The sequence below is a fragment of the Rhea americana genome, unplaced genomic scaffold (assembly GCF_003343005.1).
Source record: "Rhea americana isolate MKP2758 unplaced genomic scaffold, rheAme1 scaffold_8, whole genome shotgun sequence".
NCBI classification, from domain to species: domain Eukaryota; kingdom Metazoa; phylum Chordata; class Aves; order Rheiformes; family Rheidae; genus Rhea; species Rhea americana.
The window spans coordinates 6,534,944-6,561,915 of NW_028186978.1; the positions used below are offsets into that span (position 1 = coordinate 6,534,944).

General features: G+C 35.9%; 1 protein-coding gene across 1 annotated transcript in view; it reads left to right on the forward strand.

The window, feature by feature from the left end:
• The window catches only part of RELL1 (RELT like 1), a 27,175-nt gene extending 1,072 nt beyond the window's left edge, over positions 1-26,103 (forward strand). Inside the window, exons 2-8 of the mRNA XM_085322850.1 lie at positions 4,098-4,153; positions 11,325-11,564; positions 13,307-13,378; positions 14,605-14,662; positions 17,508-17,747; positions 19,815-20,002; positions 23,601-26,103. Coding sequence (XP_085178976.1) covers positions 4,098-4,153; positions 11,325-11,564; positions 13,307-13,378; positions 14,605-14,662; positions 17,508-17,747; positions 19,815-19,995 — 847 coding nt within the window. The 3' untranslated portion in view covers positions 19,996-20,002; positions 23,601-26,103. The remainder of the gene's footprint in view (positions 1-4,097; positions 4,154-11,324; positions 11,565-13,306; positions 13,379-14,604; positions 14,663-17,507; positions 17,748-19,814; positions 20,003-23,600) is intronic.
• Positions 26,104-26,972: the final 869 nt, after the last annotated feature.

Consider the following 26,972-nt stretch of genomic DNA (forward strand, 5'->3'; position numbering starts at 1 on the left):
GCGCGGCGGCCGGTGTCGCCCTCCCTGCGTGCCGGCCGCGGGAGGAGGGCGGCCGCAGCGGGGCGGGCGGGCGAGGGGCTCGGGCCCGGCTCCGGCGGGTAGCGGGAGGCTCCCTGGCCTCGGCTCCCGGTCGGGAAAGTCGTGCTGGGGAGATCACGCTGCCTCTCCGCCTGCGCAGATAGCTTCGGGGGTGAACCCGGTCTTACTGCCCCCCCGGGTGTGTTAGGTTAATTTGGGGTGGCTGTCGGTGTGTGTTCGGTCGAAACAAGTAACGAACTCTACAAATTTAAACTTGGTGACTTTTCCGTATTAGATTTTACTATGAGTTTAAATAAACTGAGTCACAAAGTAGAAATGAGTCATGATTGCTTTGACCTCAGAGTCCGTTATGGGCTTAAACTTGGCTAAAAGTTTAGTTTTTGAGAACTGAGTGTGTTGTGATTTCTAAGATCTCTGAGAAGCGCTCGCGCATGTGCGAGCTCCAGAAGCAGCTCGTCTTCGGTGGCGTGGTCGTTGTTTACGTTTGGTCAAGATGTTTCGGTAGCTAATAATCTTGCAGTGAAACTGATTTTGTAGCCTGTGTTGTCTGAAGCGTGAAATGCGAGAAGTGAACGTGCTGGAATACAGTCCTCTGTGCGGACGTCCACGCGCTTGAAGCGCTTGTGCCGGGGCCGAGGTTCGTTTTTACGTGGCGTGACTTCAGAGCGATTGGCTCCGTGACATCTGGATAGTATGGTGTTGATAAGAGCGTGTCAGCTTGTGTAAGAGTGAGCTTTGAGTTTAATGGAGGGGCTTGACATAAAGATGCTTATTACTGTAGAGTTAGGCACTAGATGTGTCTGCTTTTCCTGTTCTTACCTTTGTAAATCTGTAATTACCAGTTAGTGCAGGTCAGGTGAGTTCAGAACAGACTGAGATACCTATGACCTGCTGTTTGTTTTCTGAAAGCAGGAGGTTTTTCATCCAGTCCACCCTTCTCCAGGAGAGTGGAAAGAAATCATAACAGGCACATCTGGGACCGGTGAAGTACCGCTGAAAACATAAGCGTTACGTTATCTTTTTTTTTCTTTTTTAAGTTTCCAAGGAAAGAGGCTAATCATCTTGAATATCAAATTTGTGCTAACTAGCAATTACTCTGCCCAATGCAATAATACTTATTTCTTGAGGTTTTTTGTAGAGAGGTGAGAGAAGCAAGGGCATCTTGGATTTTGTTTTCCCTCCTTCTCTATCCCCCCTTTGACCATTTTTTTTCCTTTCACTTCTCACTAACTTTAGTATAAAATATTATTAACAGATAAAAATTATGGTTGCTCTTTGCTAGGTTGCTGCTTTGGCAAATTACTGTACATGCTTCTACATGCTGAGTTTGCTATGCAGTTTATCTACTACTGGCATCTTAAGAAAGGATGTAAACAGATGCTTTAGTAAACTGAAGGGTGGGTATTTATAGGCCTGTACTGACTTTTTACTATACTCAGATTTGTTTTAGTGAGCTTGAAGACAATTATGCTGAGGAATGGATAGTGTGGCATGTGCATTGGTAGAATTTAGTAACTATGGCAGTAATTTAGTGTGGTATGTGTAGATGAATAAGATTTACTTATGAAAGCTGAAGGTTGGCAAGCACAGCAGGAAATGCAAAGATATGAAAGCACGGGATGTTTCTTTTCCTCTGGTCTGTCAGATGCTTTCTGCCAGTTTATTTGCTGCATCTCCACACAGAAGACTTACTGATTTTGGATAAAAATGATTTTTGACTAGTTTAAACTAGTGGATATGTTTGTTACAAAAATGTGTTGTTTAKTATACTTGGTAGCATTGATTTAATGCTGTTTCCTAGAAGAACTTGCACCTTAAATTTACCCATAATTATATCTCAGATATGTCCAGGGGTGATTCTTTTTAGACATAACCAAATCAATCTGGTGTACTTCGTTAAACTTGTGTGGTAGCTGCATGTAGTGCATTCTCTATTTGAAAGCTGAAATTTGAGAAAAAAAGTTGCAATTGAAATGCAGATGCAAAGCTTCTGTTCTATTTTTTTTTTTGCAGTAGGAACTGTCTGCTGCTCAAGTAGTGATCAAAACAGTGATACCACAAGCCTTACAGTTTTAACAGTGATAAATTGTGTTTCTTCTCTATGTATGCATTTTCTCAGTATTATCAATTGCATTTTTTGTCACGTACCTGGTAGCATGGATTGGGTCTTCGTTCCTGTTGCTCATGTTACGTTTTTTTTTCTTTCTCAACAGAGCAAAACTGCTATGGATATTTTAGTTGATTTATCTTTGAATTCTCAGTAACATCAAATGCTTTTGTGGTGTAGTTATGAAGTTTGGTCTTCTTGCTTGGTTCAGAGCAAACTTCATCTGGGAGTGTAGAAATTACGATGGTTTAATCTTGTTGAGGATTGTGTAGGTTATACAATAATGCTTTTAGCCATAGTTAATGCTTGCTGTTAGTAGAAACTATCCTTATTTAGGAGAGTCTCCTTCTTTCTTTCCCATTCCAAATAGCTTATAGTGAAGCCTGTCCTAAAACTTATTGCTGACAACTTGGTGAAACAATGTTGATAGGGAAAGTAAGTCAGAAATGAGTAGGGATTAGGAAGTTTATCAGGGCAGAGATGGTCTTGAAATTCAGATGAGGAGACTCGCTTTCCAGACCTACTGTGAAATCTGCGAATTTTGTCAATATTCAGTCTGACTTGGATCCAGCAGAGTGCAATTTCAGGTACTATGCAAGACTCATGGTTTTATGCTTCTGAATATGATGTTGGATAGTAGGGATGATGCTAGGGGTTGTGAGAAGATGGGTTATGCCTGAAACTTACTGCATCCGTTTTACTGCTAGTGTTCTGCAAGCAGAAATACTTCTGCAGTTAGAACTAGCTTTAAAGAAACCTGGTTGATTCTTATGTTCATTTTCTTGAGATACTAGTTTCTAATTAACTACTATCTAAACCTTCGAATGAAAGTTTTCTGGTCTATTCTTGAGTTCCTGTTAGAGGACCTTGCTTGACCTTTAATTTGGAAGTACTATTACTCCTTGTCATTATATTCTTTCATCATGTTGCTTCCTTTCTCTCATCAGACTTCCTGCTTATTTCACTTCTGTTAATAGGTTCTGGTTACTGCAAGGAAGCTAAAAGTTAAACAGAACTTGCGAGCTATCTCTTGGATTATAGTTTTTTTCTTTGCAATTCAGTTTGTAAATATCTCTTCAAGCAATTTCTTTGAAATAGAAGGAATGCTTTTCTTTGCTTAGAGTTTTTTTCTGGACCCCCCCCCCCTTTTTTTAACGTGTTTCTTGCTGCCATTTGTGATTTGTCTGGTCTCTTCTGTAACTCTTGCTGGTAAGGCAAGGAAGCCTTACGGTTCCTGAATGTCTTAATGTGCATTTGTTTTAGGCAATGATATGTTCTGATTTGTGATTGGAATTGCATGTTGTTTAATCTGCATAGTTACGTAAAGGGAATTTGACTGTTTTTACAGTAGTGGATAGATACTATTTAAATCAGGTAACTTTTTAAAAGTATATTTAATTTGAAGTTGTAGCAAACTGCTCTGGCTAAATTTACTATGATTAAAATAACAAAACTCCCACATTCAATTAATACATGATTACCATCAGAGTTCTAAAGAACTTAAGAATCTGAAAAATGAAATTAGACTTTAATAAGAAAAGCTCTAGTGGAGCATTTTATTTTACATTTAAATAAGCTGAATATCCTGAATGAAAGTAAATAGCTGATCTAGCTTGTTTCCTTCCCAATGTGTGCTTATTTTAAATAAGAACATATCCACTAGTTGTAAAATGCAGAGGGACATAAGTTGGCCATTTCTGGCATCTAATTAAGTACGATATGAAACTCCATTTTTGTATAATTTCTAAATAAAGTAAGTTTTGTTAAATTTATAGCACAAAGTATTTAGGAAGTTGAGCTAATATACAGCTTTTTGTTTGTTTTGCACTTTTAAATTCAGATGTAAGATTAATACTTGGTTAAATCATGCTTAAAACAGATGCTTGAAATCAAAGCTTACATCTATTTATCTTATAGATGTCCAGCCTGGAGGTAGGAAGTGTCATTGAAGTTTAATCCAGTTCAAAGCATACTTGCAACTAGAGCCAGGAGAGAATGAAACACGAGGTATGATCACCAAGCATCTTCCTTTGTAGAATTAGCTGAGGCCATCATTGTGTGATCATTTCCCCTGGTGGTATTGCCATCTTAAGTAGCAATTTGATTACCCTGGGGCAATAGTTTGTGGTAGTGTCACATGGCGAACTAAACTGAGAGTGATCCAAGCATTGCCTACCTCCCCCTCTACCCACTCTCTCCCTCCTCCTTCTCCCCTCCCCCCMAAAAAAAGAAAACACCCACCAAAGCAAACCTTTTTTGCCTATTTTGATCCTTGAGAGACAGACGGACTGGCACAATGGTGAGAAATGTGAGAGCTGCGTAAGCTGATGACATGTTTTCCAGCTGCACTTAGCAAAKATGTTTGAGCAGAGGGTATGCTGAATCTGAAAGCTTCGTATGTCTTGTACTGCACATAAATAGGTTATAATTTGATCATATTAAATATCTCTAATTTAGTTAACAGGAAAATCAAAACAGTTGGTTTGTGTATCTTGTGAAATAGCTGCAATTCATTTCCATGCTTGAAAGCAGGGAGTACAACTCTGTGAACTTTACAGAGAAGCAAATAGTAACTATAGAGGTATGTATTTTAATTGTGTAGATTACTATAACAGTAAAATTTATAAAATATAAACAAAGTTCTCTGAAATACATGTCATAAGAAATAAATGGCTTGGACTTAATGGAGTGAAATACAGAGTAACAATATAGGATTTGTTATCGATGGAGGAGAGAGGAGATTACATCATTGTTTATGGAATACTTTCTGTAAATAAAACAATTCAGAAACAACTGGAATGTGCTTAAAGTAATCAGCTAGATGTGGATGATGCCTAAGTTTAGTATGAGAGATTTAGAAAGAAAAAAAATGCATTGTTTTAATGGTGAGTCTTACGCAGTTTGTATAAAAAGCTAAATAGATTTGATCTTGGTTACAAATAAGATTTATTTTTCAAGAATGAGTCATTCTTTGAATGATTCTAGAAAAAATTTCCTGTTTTGTGAAATGTTTGAGTTGTCTATTCAGATCAATGCTAGAGGTGAAGCTTTACTGAGATAATTGGCTTATATAGGGGAGATCCTAATGATAATCTAAATTTCAGGTACGTGGTACTATAATCAAGGAAAGACAAATTCTGAAACTCAGTGCAACAGAAATCTGTTATTGTGGTAGTAGATACTAAAGAAAGAATTGCTCTGACCTTCCATTTGCAGTAAAAAAAGTATGTGAGCTGTTGCCTTTGCAGGAAGTTAAGCCATGTGTGACAGATAGCTGTCTAGTACAGTTAATCCTGCTTTGGGACAGTGTGATGAAGTGGGATGATATCTCTAAGGTGCTTTCAGCTTTATTTTCTATGAATGTGCATGTATATATATATGTGTGTGTATATCTGTGTGTATACATATATATTGTATGTATGTATCAAAATCAAATTTTAGAGAAAAAAGTTTGCTACAGAGCAGTCTCTTTGCTTACACAGTCTGCTCCAGCCTCATTCTTATTACAGTCCTTCAAGATATTCTAGTTTTGTTGTGGTTCGTGGTCAAACATAATTTAACTAATATGGAGGCAATACAGTGCTTAATTAGAATGCTAATAAGTATGTATAGGTCATGTAAAATTGTGGTTTAGAGAAGGAGGAAATATTTTGTTTCAYATTGTGCTACTTCTTTTTCCTCCTATACTGTTTTCTAAAGGTGCTCTAAAATTCTCTTGAGCCATTGCTGGGATAGAGAAGACTGGTAATGGTTAGAAACAATGTAAAAGGCTACTTCTTGGCTGAGGCTGACTGGCTCTATATTTTACTTTTTTCTGATGAGGATTAAGGGCAGAGAATGTTCAAACTTAATACTTTATTTTTAAAGCAAGCAAGACTACACAGTATGAAAGCAATCTGTGCTCTGTAGCTTAACACCACTTTAGGAGCGATACTCATAGCAGTTTAAGGTTTTCATTTAGAGCACGTCTTTGTCAAAACTTAAGTAATTGTAATATGTAGACTGATGCATGATGACAGGTATATAAAATGTCAGGAAAGAAAAACACAGAAGCAAATCAATTCCTACATGAATTGAGTTGAATTAAGAAAGGCTGCTATGGCCTGAACTTTCAGTAGAAACCTTCATGAAGCAACATCCTGCATCATGAGCATGAGGTAGACTAGCAGTAGTCTGCTCATAAGCATAACATGCATCTGGGGAAGAGGGATCATAAAATGAATGATGTAGCTAYGATTTGGGGCATATATTGCTCATAACYAGACAAGCCTTATTTTTTGCGTTGTGTCATTCCTATTGAAGTTTGAGWGTCTGATAAATGATTGCCAAGTGCTTTGCTTTCCTTGTGAGCGTATACAGCACTGGGTATTTGATCTATCTAGCTGATTTGTTGGRTATTTTTTTTTTCCTTTTGGATAGATTTTTACWCCTGAASTCAATTGAAGAAAAATAATGTAGCCTAGTTTACATAGGCTGGTATGTTGGRGTATGTATGTTTGTTAATGCATTTTTAAATGGAAAGATACTTTTAAGTGTATTTTTCTGCCTATTTCTAAAACTATTTAAATGTCAATCCAATTTTGCATGGGCAAATCTATACTACGGAGTAATCCATTAATAAGATACAGGAGTTTTTCAACATCCCTATACCAGGAAAAGTTCCACCRTAGGCAAAGTTTTTCTGGAAAAATAAATACAAATATACATAMACACACATATACATACAAATAMTAAGCTTTATCTATCCTTTGAAAATTTGCCTAAATTGACAGAACTTTTCTACTGCAGATCAGATTTTAGCAGATTGAATTTTATCAGTAGTGCTTTGGGTGTTAATATATGGACAAAAGTACTGAAATAAATCACAACACAGGTTGTGATTGAAATGCCTGCGGTAAAGAAAGAAACAGAAGATGAAAAAACCCCAAACTTAGTCCTTACTGTACAAACAATTATACTTGATTTACATTAGGCATTTGAAATTTGGCGTCATTAGTCATGTGCATAAATACTTGTGACAATGTTTGCAAGATTGAGTTCTGAGATTATTGTAATTAACCAGGCAAACGGTCCTTTGCAGAAGGAAATGAAATTTATTCATCAGCTGTGTACTAAAACATTCCCATTCAAAAACAATTCTGTCAGGGAGAATATAAAAGAAGGAAGAACTCATAACAATTGGCGCTTTTTATAAATACACCAAGGAGAGCGCTTGGGTGTTACGGTAATGCCGACTGCAATAGCCGACCTTTCAGCTCCGGAAGGAGCCGAGGCCTGKTGTGCAGGCGGGAGAGGCAGAGCTGCAGGGGCAGCAAGGGAACGGGMCCGGGGGGAGTTCACGCATGGGAACTCGTGGGATTTTCGTGCTTTTTTGAAGAACCAGGCTAGGAATCTCAGCCTAAGTCATTACTGAGGTTTCTTTTTTCTTTTTTTTTTTCTGCTCCCCCCCTGCCCCAATAGGATTTTAGTCGTTTCTTGAAAGTGATCTGTTCTTCTGAATGTGGTGTAGCTCTGTCGTTGGAGTTGCTTGTGAACTTGAGATTGGCTATCCTCTATCCTGGATATACAGAATTTCTTCTTGTTTGATGTGAACATTTGGCAGTGTTTGTGACGTGCTTGTCTATTTCCCGTGTATAAACACCATCTTCTGTTGATGTGTGTAGCCTTATGAATCAGCTTTGTATTTTAATTTTAAATTTGTGTACGTTTTCTGTGGTTTTCTAATTGGTGAGGTTTCACATTGGTCTGCGTTAAAAATAATTGTGTTGAATGTTATACTTGTTGCACATAATTATTTTTTCCCCTGTATTTTCCCTTTCCCTTCCTGTGAGACTGGGGCTCTGTGTTGCTACCATTACCTTAGGAAAGCTCAATTTAGATGTATTCATCCTACTTGGCTCACAGTTACTTGTTCCCCTGTCTCAGCTTACTCAGTCTCTTGATTGCATTGACACAACTATTGGAGCCACCGGCTATACTGCATTGGTGAAGTGACTGCTTAAAAAAAAWATATTTTTTTCTTCCCTAAAAACCTGAATCATCTCAGTATCTCAGTGATCTGGACTGAGGAGGGACGGGATCTCTTAAAGCAACTTTGCATCTGGAGAGATTATTATGGTGAACCACCATTCACCARCGATGAACTCTGTGTTTTTTGAGGCATGAGCCTTTGACGACGCTTTAAGTCCTASTTGCTCTCTAGACTTTTTAAGTGGGAAATACCTGCCAGGGTTATAGAGAAATGGCAAGAGGTATTCCTCCATTAAGACAACACATGCGGCTCTTGCCACAAAGAGCTAGAAAACATAAAGATTCAACTTAGAGATTCAGTCCATGGCCCTGCTTGATATATATATTTTTTTGCCTCTCCTCTCAGCTGTTAGCTTGATTAGTAAATGGCTGTTGAGACCTTTGAAATAGTGTGGTAAATCTTTCCTGTTCATTCTTAAATGGATACTAAAACATCTACCTAATTGTTTAAAGTTGCTTGTATTTAAACATTKTAAGAGGTGATTTATTAATACCTTTCTGAGCTTGTAATGTGTACTGTTTCAATGGGATTCTTTAGATTCTGAGGTAGTCACAAAAATTATACTTCTCCAATGTGATTTTTTTTTTCCTTCCAGCTTAGATAATAAATTATCTATCCTGTATAATTTAATGGGGATTTTCTAGCTCTTTGTAGCTCTTACCACCTGACCCCCCCCCCCAAAAAATGAGTATATCTATATTAAGCTGTAAATTCCTAGAAGGTAAATAAACTGTATGTATGATCAACTTTGCAGTTACATGGGCATGTCCACTTACTCTTCTGTCTTYCTTTTAGTATAAAACAATTGCAGTCTTAAAGTGTTAAGTTGTATATATTGRTCAATTGTCCTACCCAGGCAAAAGTTAAAGCTTCTAATAGTTACCTTGCAAATTCTGTGTGCAAAAAAAGTATTTGTAGAATTACTGGCTTCTCTTAAAAGTAAATAGTTTTCTTTTGGTTTTTGGAAACAAGCTAGGCCATCCTGCTTTGTCCAAAGTAAACATACTGAAATTTATTTTAACACTTAATCATTCAGCCTCCAATCTCCTCAGTTGTTTGTTTACTTCTGTTTTTTTGCATTTCTACTTTGTCTAGAAAATTAGAGGAATACTTCACTTTTTGCTAATGAAATTTTTTAAATTGTTATTTCAAAGAAGTGCCACTACCTTTTTTTTTACTTTGAGCAAGTCTTCACTGTTACTTAGTACTGAACKGACAATTTAAGACTTATGAAAAATTCAGAAATCCTGTAAATAAATAGTTAGTATTTTGATAAAAAGAAAGTTAAGTGAAATACATCTCAACYGCACCTGTACAAATCTTTTCTTAACTGTCTGTCACCGTACTGGCATTTTTCAGACAGCTGTTATATAACTAGTTCATTTAGTTAATAGTTACATAASCAATCCAGCACAAAAATGATGGTGGAATAATGATTTCTCTACAGTTTTTGAGATTTTTATTTTGCTTGAAGAGAGTTTTTGTGGCTCTAGACATTATTCTAAAAATGTAACTCTTGCGTAAATGACTTTCTGATGAGACTCTTAGTTCTTTCAGTCAGTTTGTCTGATTAATAGGAAGAAAGTATGAACTGCCTGGTCATTTTAATGTGAGTCAGGTGGAAAATATGTTGAAATACAATATTTAGATTTTTGATTGGTCTTTTTTGTCATTCTTTCTTACTTCAAGCATCACCTTTTTCAAGTAAAGTGAAGGAGAAAAATATTCTAGACATGCATGAATTTTCTTGCACATTCTGTAGGAGCAGTCTTAATTTTCTGTGTATGGTGTGTGTAACCTCTGGAGGTTCAGAAAGTTTTCAAAWCAAGCATGTAATCTTGGATTTAGCTGAACAGTTGAGCTTACCTGGAATCAGTTGTATACTTCAATATGTGAGAGAGTACCAAGATATTAGTATATGCATGTATATTTGCCATAAAGGTGATCGAATATTGGAACAACTGGCCAGAGATCATGTAAACTCTCTATCCTTGGAGAGATTCAGAACTTGGCTAGGTGAGTACTTGAGAAACTTGGGCTCATCCGCCCTGTTTTTAGTAGGATGTGGACCCTTGTAGGGTCTGCAGAGGTCCCTTTCAACYTAAGTTGTTCTATGATTTTGTATCAACAGCAGGAGATATATACRTATTAACTTCATACTGTACCAGAGAGGACAGTGCTTATTTATGTGTACAGGATTAGTGTTTACCTACTCTATAACTTTTTTTTTTTTTTGAAGTAAAAGCCTCTTGCCCTCCTATTTCAAGTTTAAATAGAAAAATACAAATCTTAAAGGAGTGAAGAGGGAGCTCATCTTACGCTGATGGTTAGTTTATATATTTTTAAGCCTAGTGTGTAAATAGTGTGGTTCTTTTTTCCTTTGTATTTTATTCATTTTATACTTTGCTTCATTTGGTTGTCAAACATTGTAAAACTGTGCATAGAAACAGTGGATGGCATCTTTTTAATGGGAAAAAGGTTATTTTTGTCCAAACTATGTCATTTAGGGGAGAAATATTTAAATTATTAAGGTGTGGTTTCGCAGAGTAGTTGTGATTTGTTAATTTGGCACAAGATGAAAACTGAGGAGGAAGAAAGAGAGGATAAACTTTGATAACCTTTGTGCTTTGAAATTCCACTGTTGAGAAAAAATGTGGTTATTTCTCTCAAATCTGATACCCCTTCTTTTCAAAGGTCACTTAAATCCTGTATGTACTTTTTCCTTAGGCTAATTTGCATAAAGTTAGGACTGGAGGAGTGGTGTGGATTTTTTTTTTCACACTGATGGTAAGGAGGAGCAATAGTAATGTTTAGCTGAATGTTTTGAAGTGTAGTGAATATGCTACTGTGAAATATGCCTACCTTCTTGTTGAGAGTTGAGATCTATCAGGCCACAATATCATTTGATATTCCCTGTTACTTTGAAGAAATATAATGTAATTATGTACATGTTCTCTGTTCCATAGTTACTTTACTAACAGAGCATATCTGCTGTTACCGGGGCGAGTTCCAAGGCRGTTGAATCCACGTTACCTACTCAGGTTATCACAGAAGTTCTCATGAACACTAATGAAATTTGGTCAGGCTCATAATTTTCTAAATGGTGTTGTTCAGTGTATCATAATAACTCTTTGTTAATTTACATAGGTGATGAAGAGTATCTCCAAGCTTTGTCAAGCCATGGTTTACAAACAACTACTCTGACAACTAAAACTGGCCATGGTAATGGGTCTGACCACCCAGAATATATTGCCTTTGCATTGGTTCCTGTTTTCTTCATCATGGGTCTCTTGGGGATCCTCATCTGTCATGTCCTTAAGAAAAAAGGATATCGTTGTACTACAGAGGCTGAACAAGTAGAAGAAGAAAAACTTGGCGAAAAAATAGGTAATCAGTGTGTCTACTAAATGCCTCTTACGTATTTCTGTGGATTGCTACTAATACAAAATACTTACTGTGAGACTTCTGTCCTTTTTCTCTATTAAATGTGACCAGAATATTTTGAAGATACATGTTTTTATTTCCATTATATGGTCTRTTGGTTTTGATCAAAACTCAGAGTCTTCCAATTTCYCATGCAAGTCCTCTAAAACAGATTAAGAGCTTGTGGAGAGACCAAAACATCCAGTTTATTTTATTTATAATGTTTGGGGCTGTAAACTGCTATCTGAGTCACCAAGCTGCTTTTTTGCATTCAATGTGCTGTTAGTAACAGCAGAGTRCTATACGTAACTTATTAAAGAGTAACATAAAGCTGCTCTTTAAAGCATAGCAGGTCTTAGGTGTATGTTTAACAATCTTAAGCAAACTTGTGCTGTCATTCTCCCTTCTTGTCATAAAGCTGAGCATTTAGACTATTTTCCATTTTACATGACATGTTTTACATGCTCCTTTTTTCTTAAAGATATCTTTGCTTTTGTTCTGATGCATGTTCTTTGTACTCTTTTTGTRGTTCCTTGCTCCTATCTTTTCTTAAAAAAAAGTATCTGTCACTTGGGTGGAGCCATAGGAACCCTGTTGTTGCATGTAGCTAGGTAAATACAAGGGCCAAGTCCATGTAAATGCTTTGGGCCTTTTTCTCTCCCCAGTTGATTGATAGCATCTCGGTAGGTTTATAGCAAACATAGATTACAGGGGCTTGGTGGTAACTGAGGAGTCAGGTGTTGCAGTAATGATACGTCAGCGTGTTCTTAAGCAGCTACTGCCTGGGGCATGTACTTAGCAGTTGGTATTATTTGATCTGCTATTTCAAGTGAGTAGTAATAGAAAGCAAGGGGAGGGATGGTAAAAGGTGGGCAACTTTTAGCTTTTGGTTTTGAAAAAGTAGCTGAGTCTGGACTGTAAAGTTACAGGCGTGAGGTTGAAAGTGAAGGGTGGGTGAAGAGGCAGGGAAGCACCTACTTGCTGCTTGGAGACCAATGTCGGGCCTCACCGCTCAAACTTGCCTCTCTCCTGCTTCTGTTAAAGCTAGTCATAGTGACTGTTAGGGAAGGGCAGAGCTGGTGCCTTTCGGTTTTCCTTTGCCTTCCTCTCTCTCCTCTTTCTCTGTGTTCTGAGGAATCTTCCAGCATTGTTTCAGCAGGTACAGTTGACTCCACGTGGGTTAAGAGTAGCCAGGATGTTTCTCTCCTGAATTCCTGGCTCCTRTCGTCTTAGGAGAACCTTGGGCACATGTGCGCTCTTAAAAAGTCAAATACTGACACTTTGTCATTGTGAAAAGTTTAGGTTGAATATCTCGTATTGCAGAAGCACAATGATGTCCATTTTAAAATAACGCCTTCAGGCAGTTTAGTGATCTCTTTTCCCTCTGTCGTGGAGATTGGAAATACTGCTCTCTTGCTTCTCTCCTTATTAATTGGAGAAGGAATTTTGATGTATGTTTATGAAAATACTGAGCTTTCTAAAGTCTTGCATGAAAATAGCTTAGACCTGTCTGTGTAGATTGCACAAATTTGTGTTTTTCCTGAGTAAGGAATAAAAAGTCTAATCTGAGGTTTCTTTTAAARGGGATAATAGATCTTTTGGGGGTTTTATGTAATATTCCACTGATTTTTCTCATTATGTTTTTAAATACTTCAATTTTCCTTTTGGAAGGCTAAGATATTGATAATATTTATTTTCTTGCACAGAAATGAATGAAACTATGCATGAGAATAGTGACACTGTGGGACAAATTGTTAACTACATAATGAAAAACGAAGGTACAGTATGGTGATATTGAAGTATAAGCCTTTTGTGATGATGCCTGATAGCGAATACATTTTTTTCAGATACACTGAAGTATAGTATATTCATGTATTTTCATTTAATAACCTTTTTGTGCATGCATAACTTTTTGAAATTGCCTTCAGAAGGCAATAACTTCAGACAAAATGGGAAAGGTTTTGTTTACTTAAAATATTTTGTTTGTTTGGTTTGTGCCTTTCTTGATCTTATTATTAAGTATCTTAGCATCTGAGTTGGTTGAAATTTTTTGGTTAGTTTTTGAAGTAAAAGCCCAGACTTTTTAATGGTAACATTTATACTAGGTAAAATTTTACATTTTTGACTCCATCAAACTGATTGTYTTGAAATGATTCCTGCAGCTGTTGTCCAAAGAAAGCTTTGTGAATAATTGAGAAAACAGAATAGACTATCTGTCATGTGTCAGACATGGCGTCTTCATGTTGTATGCGCACAAAGTAAAGGGGAAAAAAGATAGGATTTGAAAAAATAAAATGAAACTTAAGCAGTCCAAGGAATACTTGGTTAGTTCAGAATGCATTTGCCTGGTCTAATGAACGTTTAGAAGACTGCCTATTTCACAGTATAAGAACCTTTAGTCTTTTTAATTTTACATTGTATAGATCAAAGTTCTCTTAAGCATTGGACTTGCCTCTGAGTTACTGCTGTATGAAGACTAGTCCTCTGGAAAAGTTCTTTTCCTTGATCAACCTTAAGACTTTTCAGCTTTTGTGGTTTTCCTCTAGGTTGGGATTAAGTACCCCATGTGTGTTTTTTAAATATGTGATCAATTTGTAGTTCTTGGCTGATAGTTAATTTGCAGTTTTTTAGGGCTTGTTTATAAACAGATGTTCCTTGTCTTTGAAATTGCTTTTTACATGTGAGGTGATGATGCTTCTATGCTTAAAAAGATGTTTAAAAATTTCTAGTAACTTTGTGAGGGCTGTGGAGCTGCTAGATTATATGGCTTGTATCGGGGCAGTGCTTCAAGTGCCATATGAACTGTAACTTTAGTCTCAGATTGAGAAAATCCTATAGAATTATATCAAGGTTTTGCATCATTTTGTCTCATGCCTTTTTAGAGATTTGCCTAATCCAGCCATGTCCATTGTAGGTGAATTTTCATTGAGAATCTTTGTTTTTGTTGTTTGCTTTTTTAAAGTTAGAGCTGTACACTTAAGATTCCCATTTATTCTCATTGCAGCCAATGCTGATGTGTTAAAGGCCATGGTAGCAGACAGCAGTGTTTTTGAACCTGAAAGGTAATTACTGTCCTTAACACATGTTTCCAGAGCCAACTAAGAACACACCCTTTCAATGGTCCTGTGTGAATGGAAGCATGGTGAAATGACATCCTTTAATGTAACTGTTTATTAACTGCCTAAATCTACCAAACTTTASTATCAGTAATCTGGAGATTTAGTCAATGGTATCATATTAAATATCTAATAATTATTTAAAAAACTAAAATTCTTGCCATACTAATACCATGTGTAATAGATAGTTTTTAGCTTTCTGTAACTTGGAAGTGTAAGTTTTGCTATATGAAACCTAAAGCATGTTAGCAAGGAAAAAAAAAATCCTAACTTAAAGTCACTTAAAGAGATTTTTCTGTTCTCTGGTTATGGTAGAATTTTGTTTCATGTGCCCTTCTAAGACTATGTCACTTCCTGAGTCATCAGCTAAGAGGATATCTTGATTTCCTTATGGTGTTCTTTCTGAGTCACTACATTTTCTGTGTGCCTTGTGATATACTTCTCTTTAGTATCTTGTTCTTCTGGTTGTATGCTTTARGTGCATAATGCATGCTTTTTGCACTAAATATTTACAGAGGCGGCAAATATTTGTTTACTTTATAGTGAAGTTCCTTAGTATTTTTTTTCACGAAACCAACTTGTCTGATTTGAAAGGATAGACACAGCACTTGTTTCATTTGTACAGAGGTTAACTTAAAATAGACACCTCTTTCTGTGCCTCCCTCTGTTTTGCTTTTTCTCTTTACAAATGTGGCAGTAAGAATATGTATTGGCTTCTGTCTGTCTTTACAGCGTGTATCATTTGTTTAAAAGTGCTTGTACCTGTACATAAGTACCTATAGCTATCCTACTATAAAAACTTTTAATATATAATCCTGTATTTATATTCAAAGCAGAGGAGATTAGGATTCAAGCAATACTATGTTGCTAATTTAAAGGGGGAGGGGGAGAGGAAGAGTGGTTTAGATTTAGCAATATGAACAGGGCTATGTAACATTTTCTCCTATTTTAACTGTGAGAGGCTTCTTTTTTTGAATAAAATAACTTGTTCTTCACACATATGGGGATTATTTTCAAATTTAAAATATTTTGTATGGTTCAGAAGGAATATTTCGTTGAATTTTAACTCCCAGACTTTTTGTGTAGGAATGTGTGATGTTGCTTGAGAATTTCAGACTGTTGTTTCAGTAGTGAATTAAAGTATCATCATGGGGTCAAGGGAATAGGGACTTGAGAGGCTAGTATAAGGTATCACTGACTGCTTGTGTATCATTTCTGACAGATATTCCTAAAGCTTTAACAGTACAAGCGGAATGCATTGTATGTCTTTATATATACAGTGCTTTAGGAAATGCTTTCTAATGATAGCAGTAGTAGTAGCTAACCTAAATCAGCACTTTTGGCACTTGGTCATTACTTGTTGTATTTGCTGTGTGTTGAACAGATTTTATTTCCCTTATAGCAATCTTTTATTTATTCTGAGACTATTAAATGTCTCCTGTCAATACTTGTGTTTTGAAAATATTCAAGTAACTGCAGTCTGTCATGGCAGGTTTTCTTCTTTCTGTTCTCCTTTGGATTCTCTTCACTTTGACAGTATTTTTCTTGAAGTAACATGCCCAGAACTGGGTGGAATGAACCCTCCAGCTATGGCATGATTAATACTGAGAAACGTAACAGAATTACTCATGTAACTTCACAGGTTACTCCTGTTACTTCCACTTTGCAATTTGTCCTTTTTTTTTTTTTTTTTTTTTGACAACTACATTCCTTTTCTGAAGAATCTAGCTGGTTGCTCTGTAATCTGGATTTGCAAAGTTAATTTACCTCTGCTCAAGTGTTGGAATTTTTACTACAATGCATTGTGTGTGTGTTTTGTGTTTCTGCTCCTCTCTTCTCTGATCATCCTAATTTCTAGTCTCATCCTAATTTCTAGTCTCATCCTAATTTCTAGTCTCATCCTCTACAGTAACTATGAGTGACTCAAAGTTCATAGGTTCTTTAGCTGTTTTTTTTTTATTGTGTTGTCCAGGAAGCTTTCTAAAGCACTGAATGTCCTCAAGACCAGAATAACTCCATTTAGTACGTCTTTCTAATTTTGTAGTAATCTACGTAATGTTCTCCTTTTTTTCCTTTAACAAGGTTTTCTAACTTAAGCTACAATAATTTCACCTGAAATGCACTGTGCTGCAGMTTGTTTTATGGAGACTGCAAGGCAGTATCAAAATCAATACTGAAGTCCAAAAATGCATTTACTGCTTTCTACCTATGTTGTCTGTTTTTTGTTTTAGACTGACTTGCCATATTCTTCATAGATGCATTTTGGTGGTTGCACTGCTTTTTCTTAATCCTCCAGGTCCTTTAAAGTTAACTGCTTTAGCATTTTTCTGAGGCTTGAGCTGAATGGTCTGTTAATTCTTTTTTCTTCGTGTTAGACATTAGTTTTGCCTCTTCCCAATGTTGTGGGACTGTTCTTTTGTGAGTTCTTAAAGATACTGTACCATTTCTGAAATACTTTTGTTCTCTAGGTGTGCACTTCATCAGCTGATTATGTCTTCATCCGTATTAGTCCTATTGATCTGTCCTTTTCTCTATTTTAGCTTGATTTTTTTTTATTTCCATGCCCTTTGTGTTAGTTAAATCAACCACCTGACTACACTTAATTCATTTGCAGAAGAAATTTTAACTGCAAAAATACATTTATGTTATGATATATATGCGGGAGAACCTTAAGACACCTTCACAAATGGCCTGTCCCCCATAAATGAATTACTCGTTAGATACAACTAAAAGTTATGTTATCCTTTTCCCTTTTAAGAAGTTTTACGTTTCTTTTGTACTTCTTCCACAGTCCTTTATCTCCTACCACTCCTGGGAGTCCAACAACTCCAGGGTCTCCCTTGTCACCTGGTGCTATTCCATTTAAACACAACTGCAAAGGCCATCACTTCCATACTGTTGGAGGAGTAGCAGAAAAGGATGTTTGTACTCGTTGTAGTCACAAACGATGGCATTTTATAAAGCCAGCTCACAAACCTAAAGAGCACAGAAGAAGCCGTCTTGGAGAGGTTACAGTACTTTCTGTGGGAAGGTAAGACTTACGTCGTTTTATTTTTAATTTTCTTATGGACTCTACAGTGGCCCATATTGGATTAGTTATCCATTGCTTCTATACATGTTTCTATACCTGTAAGCAGATCAGAATGGATGGGTTATCACAGTCAAGACTCCTCTGTGTTACATACGTATGAAAGGCTGTCATACTCTCATATTTCTTGACAATAATCTCTGAAACAGTGATAGCGTATTTGCAGTACTTCAGTGGTACTTAATAATAGGATTAAGTTTTGTTTTCTGTCTGAAGGCCTGCTTAAAACTTGGAACAGTCTTTGAAAAGTGAGATGTTTGCATTCTTTTAGTTACACTTGCTTCTTTATACAGATTTAAAGAGAATGTTATTTAAGGACAAAGGGTATTTTTGCTCGCATCTGTAATATTTTCATATGCTTTGTGCTTGAGTCCAGATTTTGGGTTGACCTCTAGAGTTATTAAATACATTCATGCCAGTTGGATGAGAAACAAGAAAACACTTGTTTTTTTAAATTGAGGAGATCAGACAAGGTTGCAAGAAATCTTGAAGTAACATTACTGTAAAAGCTGAGAGCTCACAAGATATTTGAGGGTTATAGTTATATTCGTTTATAGTGGGAGCCAATGCTTTTAAGTTGATTGGAGAATTGATCTCATATATTAGGGGGTGAATGAGGAATAGGTAGGATAGCCATGGGCTTTGAAGAAGATTCAAAGTGAGTAGTTTTAGTTTTGCGTCCCTCTATGTTCCCTGTTTCTTCCTTCCTCTGGTGAGTCCTCTGTCATCTCAAAAAGAGATGACAGACAAAATTGCAGAGAATGCGATTTTTTTCAATCATGTTAAGGTTGTAATAGTTGAGGGCAGAGAAGGRTATTTCAGTAACTGAGAAAATGAGGAATATCCACACAGGAGTGTGGAAGGGAAAGGAAGGGAAGGAAAAAGGTGTATTGTTATGTCAGTTAACAGGTTGTAGGAGTTTTGAGGGGATTTTTTTGTTTGCTTTTTACTGTGAGGATACCTGATGGATATTAATTTAGTGTTTGGTTAYATGTCAGTCCAGAGCAGTGTAACTTTGTATATCATGAACTAAAATGTTGTTTTCAGTATTTGGAAAGGAAAAAGTGAAACATTGACTGTCAGAGCTAAACTTATTTGCATTAATAGGTGTATTCATACAGTTAGTGAATTTTTTATGATTTGTCACTGAGAACTGAATGCATAGGARTCTATAGCAGATATGGATACAAAGCTATTGCTCCATTGATGCTCTCTGAAAAAGAAACAAGAATTACAGGCGAATAAATTCTTCTGTTTGAATTTGATATTTGCTCAATTAAGCATGAACTGTGGAGCCCACTTCATTCTCTTGTCATTTATTTTTAATTGCCTAGCTTACATTGCAGTTCTATCTTAGAAAATTACTATTCTAAAAATATTTTCAAATATAGTTGTGGATTGTTCTGAAGTGTGGTCTTTGTGTTGCAGAACTCTGCTCTCTCTGGGTCTATTTGCACAGGTTATTGGAGGTACTTTCCCAAGTTCTGGTACTGCAGAAGGAGGAGGAGGACAGTGGGTCATTGTGGAAWCCTGGAAATGAAATATTTTTCTTTTTGTTCTTCTTTTTCTCCTTCTGAAATGTGTTGGTACCTCACATTTTAGAGTCAGTCTTATTTAAGTATCTTATACTGATTGAAGAGATTTGAAAGCAGAATTTTATTTACAAGTTATTAGCRAATAATATTTATTGCTCATATGGTGACAAGTTGAGACCACAAAGAGGTCTTAAAAATGTATGTGATATTAACTTAAAACTTGCTTTATTTTCTTTTTTTCTGTCATGGTTTAGCAACTGACATGTGCTCTTACTTACTGACTAAGGTAGTAAAGATAGCTGTGGCTCTTAAAATTTYTTTCACTGAAACTGGGCCCCAATAGGTGTGTGCTCCGATGTTTGGACTTTGGGATRCTCCTCTCTAAAAGCCTGTTCTTATTCATACACTGGATACTGAGAATGATGTAGGTAATCCCTAGAAAAATATAACAGAATCTTTCTTTTGCTCCTCTCAGATTTAGAGTCACAAAAGTGGAGCACAAATCTAATTCCAAAGAGCGGAAAAGCTTGATGTCTGTTACTGGTGTGGAGAGTGTCAATGGTGATATGCCTGTTACGCCTACAAAACGGGAATCACAAGAAGCACCTGCTACACCTGTGAAACAAGGAATACAAGAGAGAAGAAGCTCGGAGTAAACTGCAGGTATCAAATATTAAAAGCTAATATTTAAAGTGGAATGTGATGAAATAAATGAATAATCAGCAAAGAGAAATAAGGTTGAAAATGTTATCTGCTCTATGTGAAAATTCATTTGGTTACAAAAGTTGTTGCAAAAKTCTGCAAAATACATATKTGATATTTCAGTTAATGATAAATTGGTAGAGGCTAAAATATCCTGCAAATTCTTATCTAAATGTTCATTAGAATTTATAATTAAGCATAGATGTTGAAATAAACTGCTTCTGGAAACTTATTCTGAAATAAACTGGCTTTAGCAGTCCAAGAAGCGTAACATCTGCTTACTGATTTCAGCTTCCACCCCCAGTAAATGGTAATTCAGATTCTAGTACCAATATGCGCTTGCTAGCCAAGAAACCCAARTGTTGCTGACAACTGCATTAGTAGAAAAACTACAGTGCTGCTTTCTTGTGCTTGCTGCACAGTACTTTGTGCTTGTATCAGGTGACTGCTTACTAGATATTTCTCTGATAGATCAGTGGACTTTGACTAATAAGTAGGAAGAAAGATGAGAATGCTCRTAAGACAATGACCTATTCTAGTTGCAAAGTCAGGAAAGCCAGGAGAATAGGATTTTCTTTCATTAAACTTCAGTGCGTTGCTTGAAGTACTCCATTAAATGTTGAAAAAAATGCAGCAGAGCTTACTATCCTAGCATACTTTTATAATATGCTCTTGACTTTTCTTACTGCTTTGTTCTGTTAATATAGGGAGTAGCCCTGTAACATAAKTTGATTTGTTTCTAACTGATGATGAGAAATTGTTTGATAATCTGAAGRGAAAAGGCAATTTTATGTGAATGTGATACAAAATAGCCTGATCCTTGGGGAAGGAAGGAGTTCTGGGGGTAACTAAATAAAGGCTTTAAAGTGCACTAAGTAACAAGTCTCCTTATGAAGTAGGTTAAAGTGTTGTCAACTCAGCCCAGTTTTGAACTCACAGCTCTCAGTAACCTCAAATATAAGGAAGCACACAAGTGGAAATTAAATATATTAAAAACAAAAACAAACAAAAAAACCTACAAGCCAAAACCCCTTGAGTGTCTGGAGATTAAATTCTGAAAGGCTAAAGTGCAAGATGAGGCTTTTTTTTCTTTTTTTTTTTTTTAATACGCTTTAGTAATTATGGAGAAATCCATGCTAAAATTCTGTAAATTTAAAAAGGAAGACAAAGGAGCAAGCTGGTTTGCAAAGCCAAGGGTGCTGGGTTTTGGCAGCCCAGAGATGGCTGTTCACTGAGTTTGCCTGGACTCTCTGCTTAATCGTTAAGTGATAACCTGTCATTCTGGAGCTATTGCATTGAGTGCTAAGCTTCCAAATGTTTAAAAAAGCTGCAGAGAGAAAGGGAGTAAATTGTGTGCTTTGCTCACTGGATAATAAGGTAAATAGTAGGCTAAATTGTCAGTGGATGGACTTCAAGTATGAAGAATTAAGGAGATAGAACAAGCTGTGGCATCTTCAGGGCTGGACATTTATAARACCAGATTGGACAAGTGCCTGTCAAAGCCAGTGTAACTACAGTTGACTTTGCCTTGGAKATGAGTGATAGACTTGTGAGGTACTTGGTGATTAGGTTTTGGGGRGTTTTATTCTGTGGCACATTTTGGCAAATCACAGCTCTCTAGTGGCTGCTATCRCATTGCTCTGCTCAGAAATCTAAAGGAGCTTACAGGTGTCAGTAAAAGGAAAACAAAAATCTTGTTTTTTGGATTCAGTTATGTTCTGACACTCAGTTTTTCTTTCTTTGAAATTGCTTACTTTCTTCCCTTTAAAAAATCAGTGTTAATAAAATAGGATGTAAATTATTTCTGCACTCACTGATTGTCATTATTGTGACTGTTGTACAGCTGGATTGTGACTTCTGTGTTTTTTTTTTCCCCCCTTCCGTCTCCCATGGTAGGCATGATCAGATTCRTAGTAACATGTTCTCTGCCTTAAAGGCAGTCTGATTGTCTCCTCTTTAAACAATAAAAATAGCAAGAAAAGGGCATATATGAAAAGTTAATTCTAGTGCACTTTGATTAAAAAATCCATTTTTGAAATCATTCTAATATTTTGTACTTCAACTTTCTTTCTAATTTATTCTTTCATTTCCTAAATACAAGAAAGCTGTGCCCTGTGATTATCAAAATTTGGTCTCTAAACTTGAACTATTACTTTAATCTAAAAATAAGCTATTCTCTGGAGATTTATAACAGTATAGCTGTAAAAAAAAGTCCATCTATGACWGCTTTTGTTGTATAGTCTCCCTTAGGATTTAAAATGTTGCCCTTTCTGAAAACAAGTTTTCTAATAGCAGGGAATGAGCTCAGTAGAATCTCTCATAAAGGTCTCTCCTGTTCAGCACAAGTATTTCGTAAATCATCTGGAAAACTAGCCAGGGCTTCCTGCTGTGCATGTCAGAAACCAAACAGATCTTGCTTAAAAGGCTAAAACAGCATTTCCTGATGTGGTTCAAGATCAGTTTTTGTCCATGCTGGCATGAAAAAGCTGTGCCTGTGTAAACAGATAAAAATATTGGTAAGACATTTGCTTCAGTTGCATATTTTAGACATCTAATCTGCTAAATTATTGTAGCTTCATTTGCTGAAATTGAACAGATAAGCAACATTTAGGACTTCTGTGCCTGAGCCAATAGCAGATGAAAAGCACRTAATTTTAGAGAATTAGACTTACTCTCAGATGAGGTGGAAGAAGGGAGACACAAGCGTACTTTTAATTCCTGTCACAAGAGGGTTGTTCTGGCATTTAGAGGYAGCAGATTGTAGCAGGTGAAGCTTTGTGGCTTGACTTAAAACACAGTTAATGGGAGTTCTTATGTGGTGTGGAATTCCTGAGTTGAGTGGTTCCTATATGAGATACAGTTTCTTGTATCTTGTTTCTTGTATTTGCTGCTACTCCAGAGTTCAGGGTTTCTTTCTTCTCCAAACTAACATGTTCTTAGTATTTTCTTGAAATGAGTTTTGCAGTGTTTCGGCTTACCTTAGCGTCACATTGACTGCATCTTTTTAAGTTGGAGTGTGTCTTCTCCCTGTTTGAGGTCCTTGTTCTCAGTAGGCTCCATTTCGTCAGTTTATTTAAAATGTGTTTAGTGGCATGTAAAAAAGCAGAAGTAGATGTACAGGTAATACCTGAAGTCAAAATTTTAATCTGAACTCTCGYGCTTCCATTCTAAGTTAATGAATAAACAAAAGCTATGTACTTGTGCATTGAGTTTGTGTAACATTTTCAGTTCTTAGCATCTCTTTCAAAGTTGTATGCTTTGCATTCTGATGTGATTTGTCAGTTTGTGTCTRTATGTTTGCCCATCCTTTTCATGACTGCCAGTTGAAATTTTAGCTTGTCCGTGATCACTTTACATCCTAAAATTTGTAATGCTTGGCCACCATGTTATGAATTGAGTTTGAATTCTAGAGAAGTTTGTGTATTTTCTTGCCAATTGGAATACAAAAAACTTTTTTTCCATTTTGGAATATCTTCTGACTTGTTAATTTGCCTATTCATCCTAAAGCTAATTTTGCTACTTGCACTTCTTTTTTTAGAATTGTTTTCTTCTCTTGCAGGTGGAACTTTCAGAAGAAGTTTATTTGTCTACTTACACACTTTGGAGAAAACTGAGAACTCCGAGATGCGTATTATTTAAAAAAATGTATTTATAGCACTGTAGCATTTTATAAGTTCTGTGATGGCACCTATGCAAAGTTAAATGCTTAATGGCTTTTTGCTAATAAAATCAGTAAGATTTAGATGCTTACGTAGTGTTGAGCTCTGTGGACTTAATACTAAATATTGGACTTGGTCCTCCAAAGAAAAGTACCTATAACTCTTTTGACAGGAAAAGTAAAAGCCTTATTAAATAACATTGATTTTTGTTTTCAGATAAGTATTTTTAAAAAGCTCAATGTTATGAATAATTACCCTACAGATAAACTGTGTTTACCCCTCTGGTCCATCTGTTCTTTTTTTCTTCTGTTCTTTCCTTCCAGAGTTCACAGTTGTTCACTTAAAGATAAGYCAGGTTTTGGAAGATTAAAATATTCTTTTAATCTAACTGTTAAGAGACAAATAAAATATGCAAAGAAACAAATATTATTTCGGCCAAAATCTGCATACGTGCCTTTAGTACGTAAGCTCTCTTTACAGTACTGCCTAGTTCAGCTATATGCAGATGTTAAATATTATCAGTGTCTTTCCTTCCTCCTTATCTCAATAACTGCTTGACATTAGACTAAAGAGCATCTTTTCTATGCATTTGGATGAGCTTTGRAAAGGGAAGGTTACTTTCTTCAAGGCCATTTGTCCTTCCATTTTCTTGCAACTGCTTGCCTGTATGTCAGAAATGCCTAATAGTCTTGCATTTCTTTTTTGTCTCCCCTACTCCCTCCAGATTGCTTATTAAACTAAGGCAACCTATTTCAACAATTAGATAGGTGTATGGAATATCTGTCAGTAAGAATTGTAGAGTATGCTTAAGTACTTCAGAGTGGCTTTATTGGACTGAGGATAGTTTTCAGTGGCASGAAAATGTTAAACCATGGCATTGCTATCGTCACATTTTGAGTGTGACTTACTAGTAAAAATACCAGTGACTGTTCTGTAATGCTGATTCTTTGTGTCTACTTACTATGATCTCTGTTTTATTTTTGTTATTTGTTACTTGGGAACCTATGCAATATTTCAGCAAACTTTGCTGTATAGTAGAAACTGAAAAATAACATTTGTTCCAAGTGCCTAAGAATACATAAGCTGTAGCATACTGCATTTTAGTAGAGATTGCACTATATTCTGAGAACTACAAAGTAATTTAATCTGCTTTATGAACTCACTGAAAATCAGTGCCTGTTTTGAAACTGAGGTTTTAATTTAATGCTCTCAATCATTTTAGTCCAAATGCTCTAAACTGTGTTTCTCCTTCAAGATCTGAATCAATTTTTTTTCATCAGCCTATGCAATGCTAACTATCAATATGTAGAAAGATAAATCTCCCCACTTAAAATTTTAGATATCCTCACAATTTGTAAGGGAAGGTCAGGGTTATTGAGCTATTGCTGGGAAGTATGTGCTACTGATGGTCATCTTTTGGCTTGTATGCACAAGACACAAACTGAACCTATCAATGTATACTCCTCAATGACACTAACTTTGTTTGCAAAACAAAGCTTCTAAAAAGAATCAGTGGTTTATTATTCCTTTTAAATTTGGTATTTTTTAGAGATGACTGTTGTGTGTGTTTGAGTCCCCAAGATAAGCTTGGCCATGACTGGTACTTGAGTGTTTAGTATCCATGGTTTATAAGATCTCTTCAATTTTTAAATTTAATATAAATCAGCTTACRAATGCTAAGAGGCATACCTTTAATAAATTCTTGCATTCTTTTCCTCTCCAAACTTTGCTTGATTATTTCTGTAGAGTTTAATGTTTGCAGAGGAGTTTAATTTGTGTTAGTACAGTAGTTAGCTTTCAATTTCCAAGATACTAAGAGAAATATGAGTGTTACCCACTTTCTCCAGTTTTTGTGGTTTGTTTATTTTGCAAAACCAAGCAGTTTTGAATAGTTAGCAGAAAGGAGATACACAGTTGTAGACTGTCTCAAAAGCTTTAAAAAAAAAACCCAGATTTTATTCTGATGGTATTGTGTTTTAGTATGCAGTTGGTTAGGACTGCAAGTAAATATGCCAAAAGAATTGAAGAACGTTTAAATAGAAATATGCTATTTTTTTACTTAATTTAAAAGTAGTTTCTATTTCAATTCCATTGGAAATATGTAGAATTAAAAAATGCAAGGGTATTGGATATGTAAAAGATTGTTTGACTATTTAACATACTTAAATAAGATGTTATAAGACCTGGTCTATACAGGAGCTTAACTTGTGCATTGCTACTTCAGCAAAAGGGTTTAGAAATTGTGCCTGTTTTATTGCTTTTAACACTACACTCTAGTTTTGTAGTGGTGTGGATGTTGCTATGTCAGTCTTTCTTAAATTTGCGTATCAAATGTATTTTTAACAAAATAGTTTATATAAAATTTTTGTACTACCAAGCAGTAAATAAAACATTGATTCTTAAGCTTGCTTGTGATTTCCTTAACCCTGTATCCATTGTGTGAAACTTAATCTTTGTGCAGTGTTAGATCTTAAAAATGTGCAGTCTGTTTGCACTGTAAGATTTTATTATGGAGATAGTGAGAAGGTTATGTTGTAAAAGGATGTACTTAAGTTAGAGGAATTTTATTTTCTTGAGAAAGGCCTATTGCAAATATTACTTTAGTTCTGTATTTCACCTAGAAAAGAAAATCTAAGCTGGTATCTGCTCTGATTAAAGACCTTTTACCTTTAAAGCACCAAGACTTTTAACTTAACTTTATTGAATTTGACTTTGAGCTTTTAAAAATACACAGCACTTTTTATTCCCAATTGTTCTTACAAATTATGGAAAGAAAAACAATTAGAGACAGGAAGCTGTTTGCAGTTGCTTCCTCTCAGCCTGTCCCTCAGTGATGCTGCAATGCTCAATTTGTCACATTATGTTCTCACAGACAACTGCAGTCTGTAAATGGCATTAAGAGTTTTGCTGTGTGAATAGTCTGAAGGAGGCTCAAAGCAAGTTGTTGTGGCTAGCACATATGTAATTATCAGTGTACTGTCCTGTTCTCAGACTTTTGTTCTTTATTTTGATGTTTTTAGCTGCATCAYGCAAATGAGGCCTGGGTTCTGTTGAGTAGTTACAAATGTGGTTTATATTCAGAATTAAAAAAAAAAAAAGGGCTCAATTTTCTAAAAGAATTCAGAAAGTTGATGACACTTCAATTCCCATTCTCATGATTTTTTTTCTGTCCTTCTACATACAATAGAAAATGTAATAGCAATGATCTGTCCTTTTATGTAATGCCTATTCTTTTATTAGGCAAGGTAAGTATATGCTGAAATAGAAAAGGT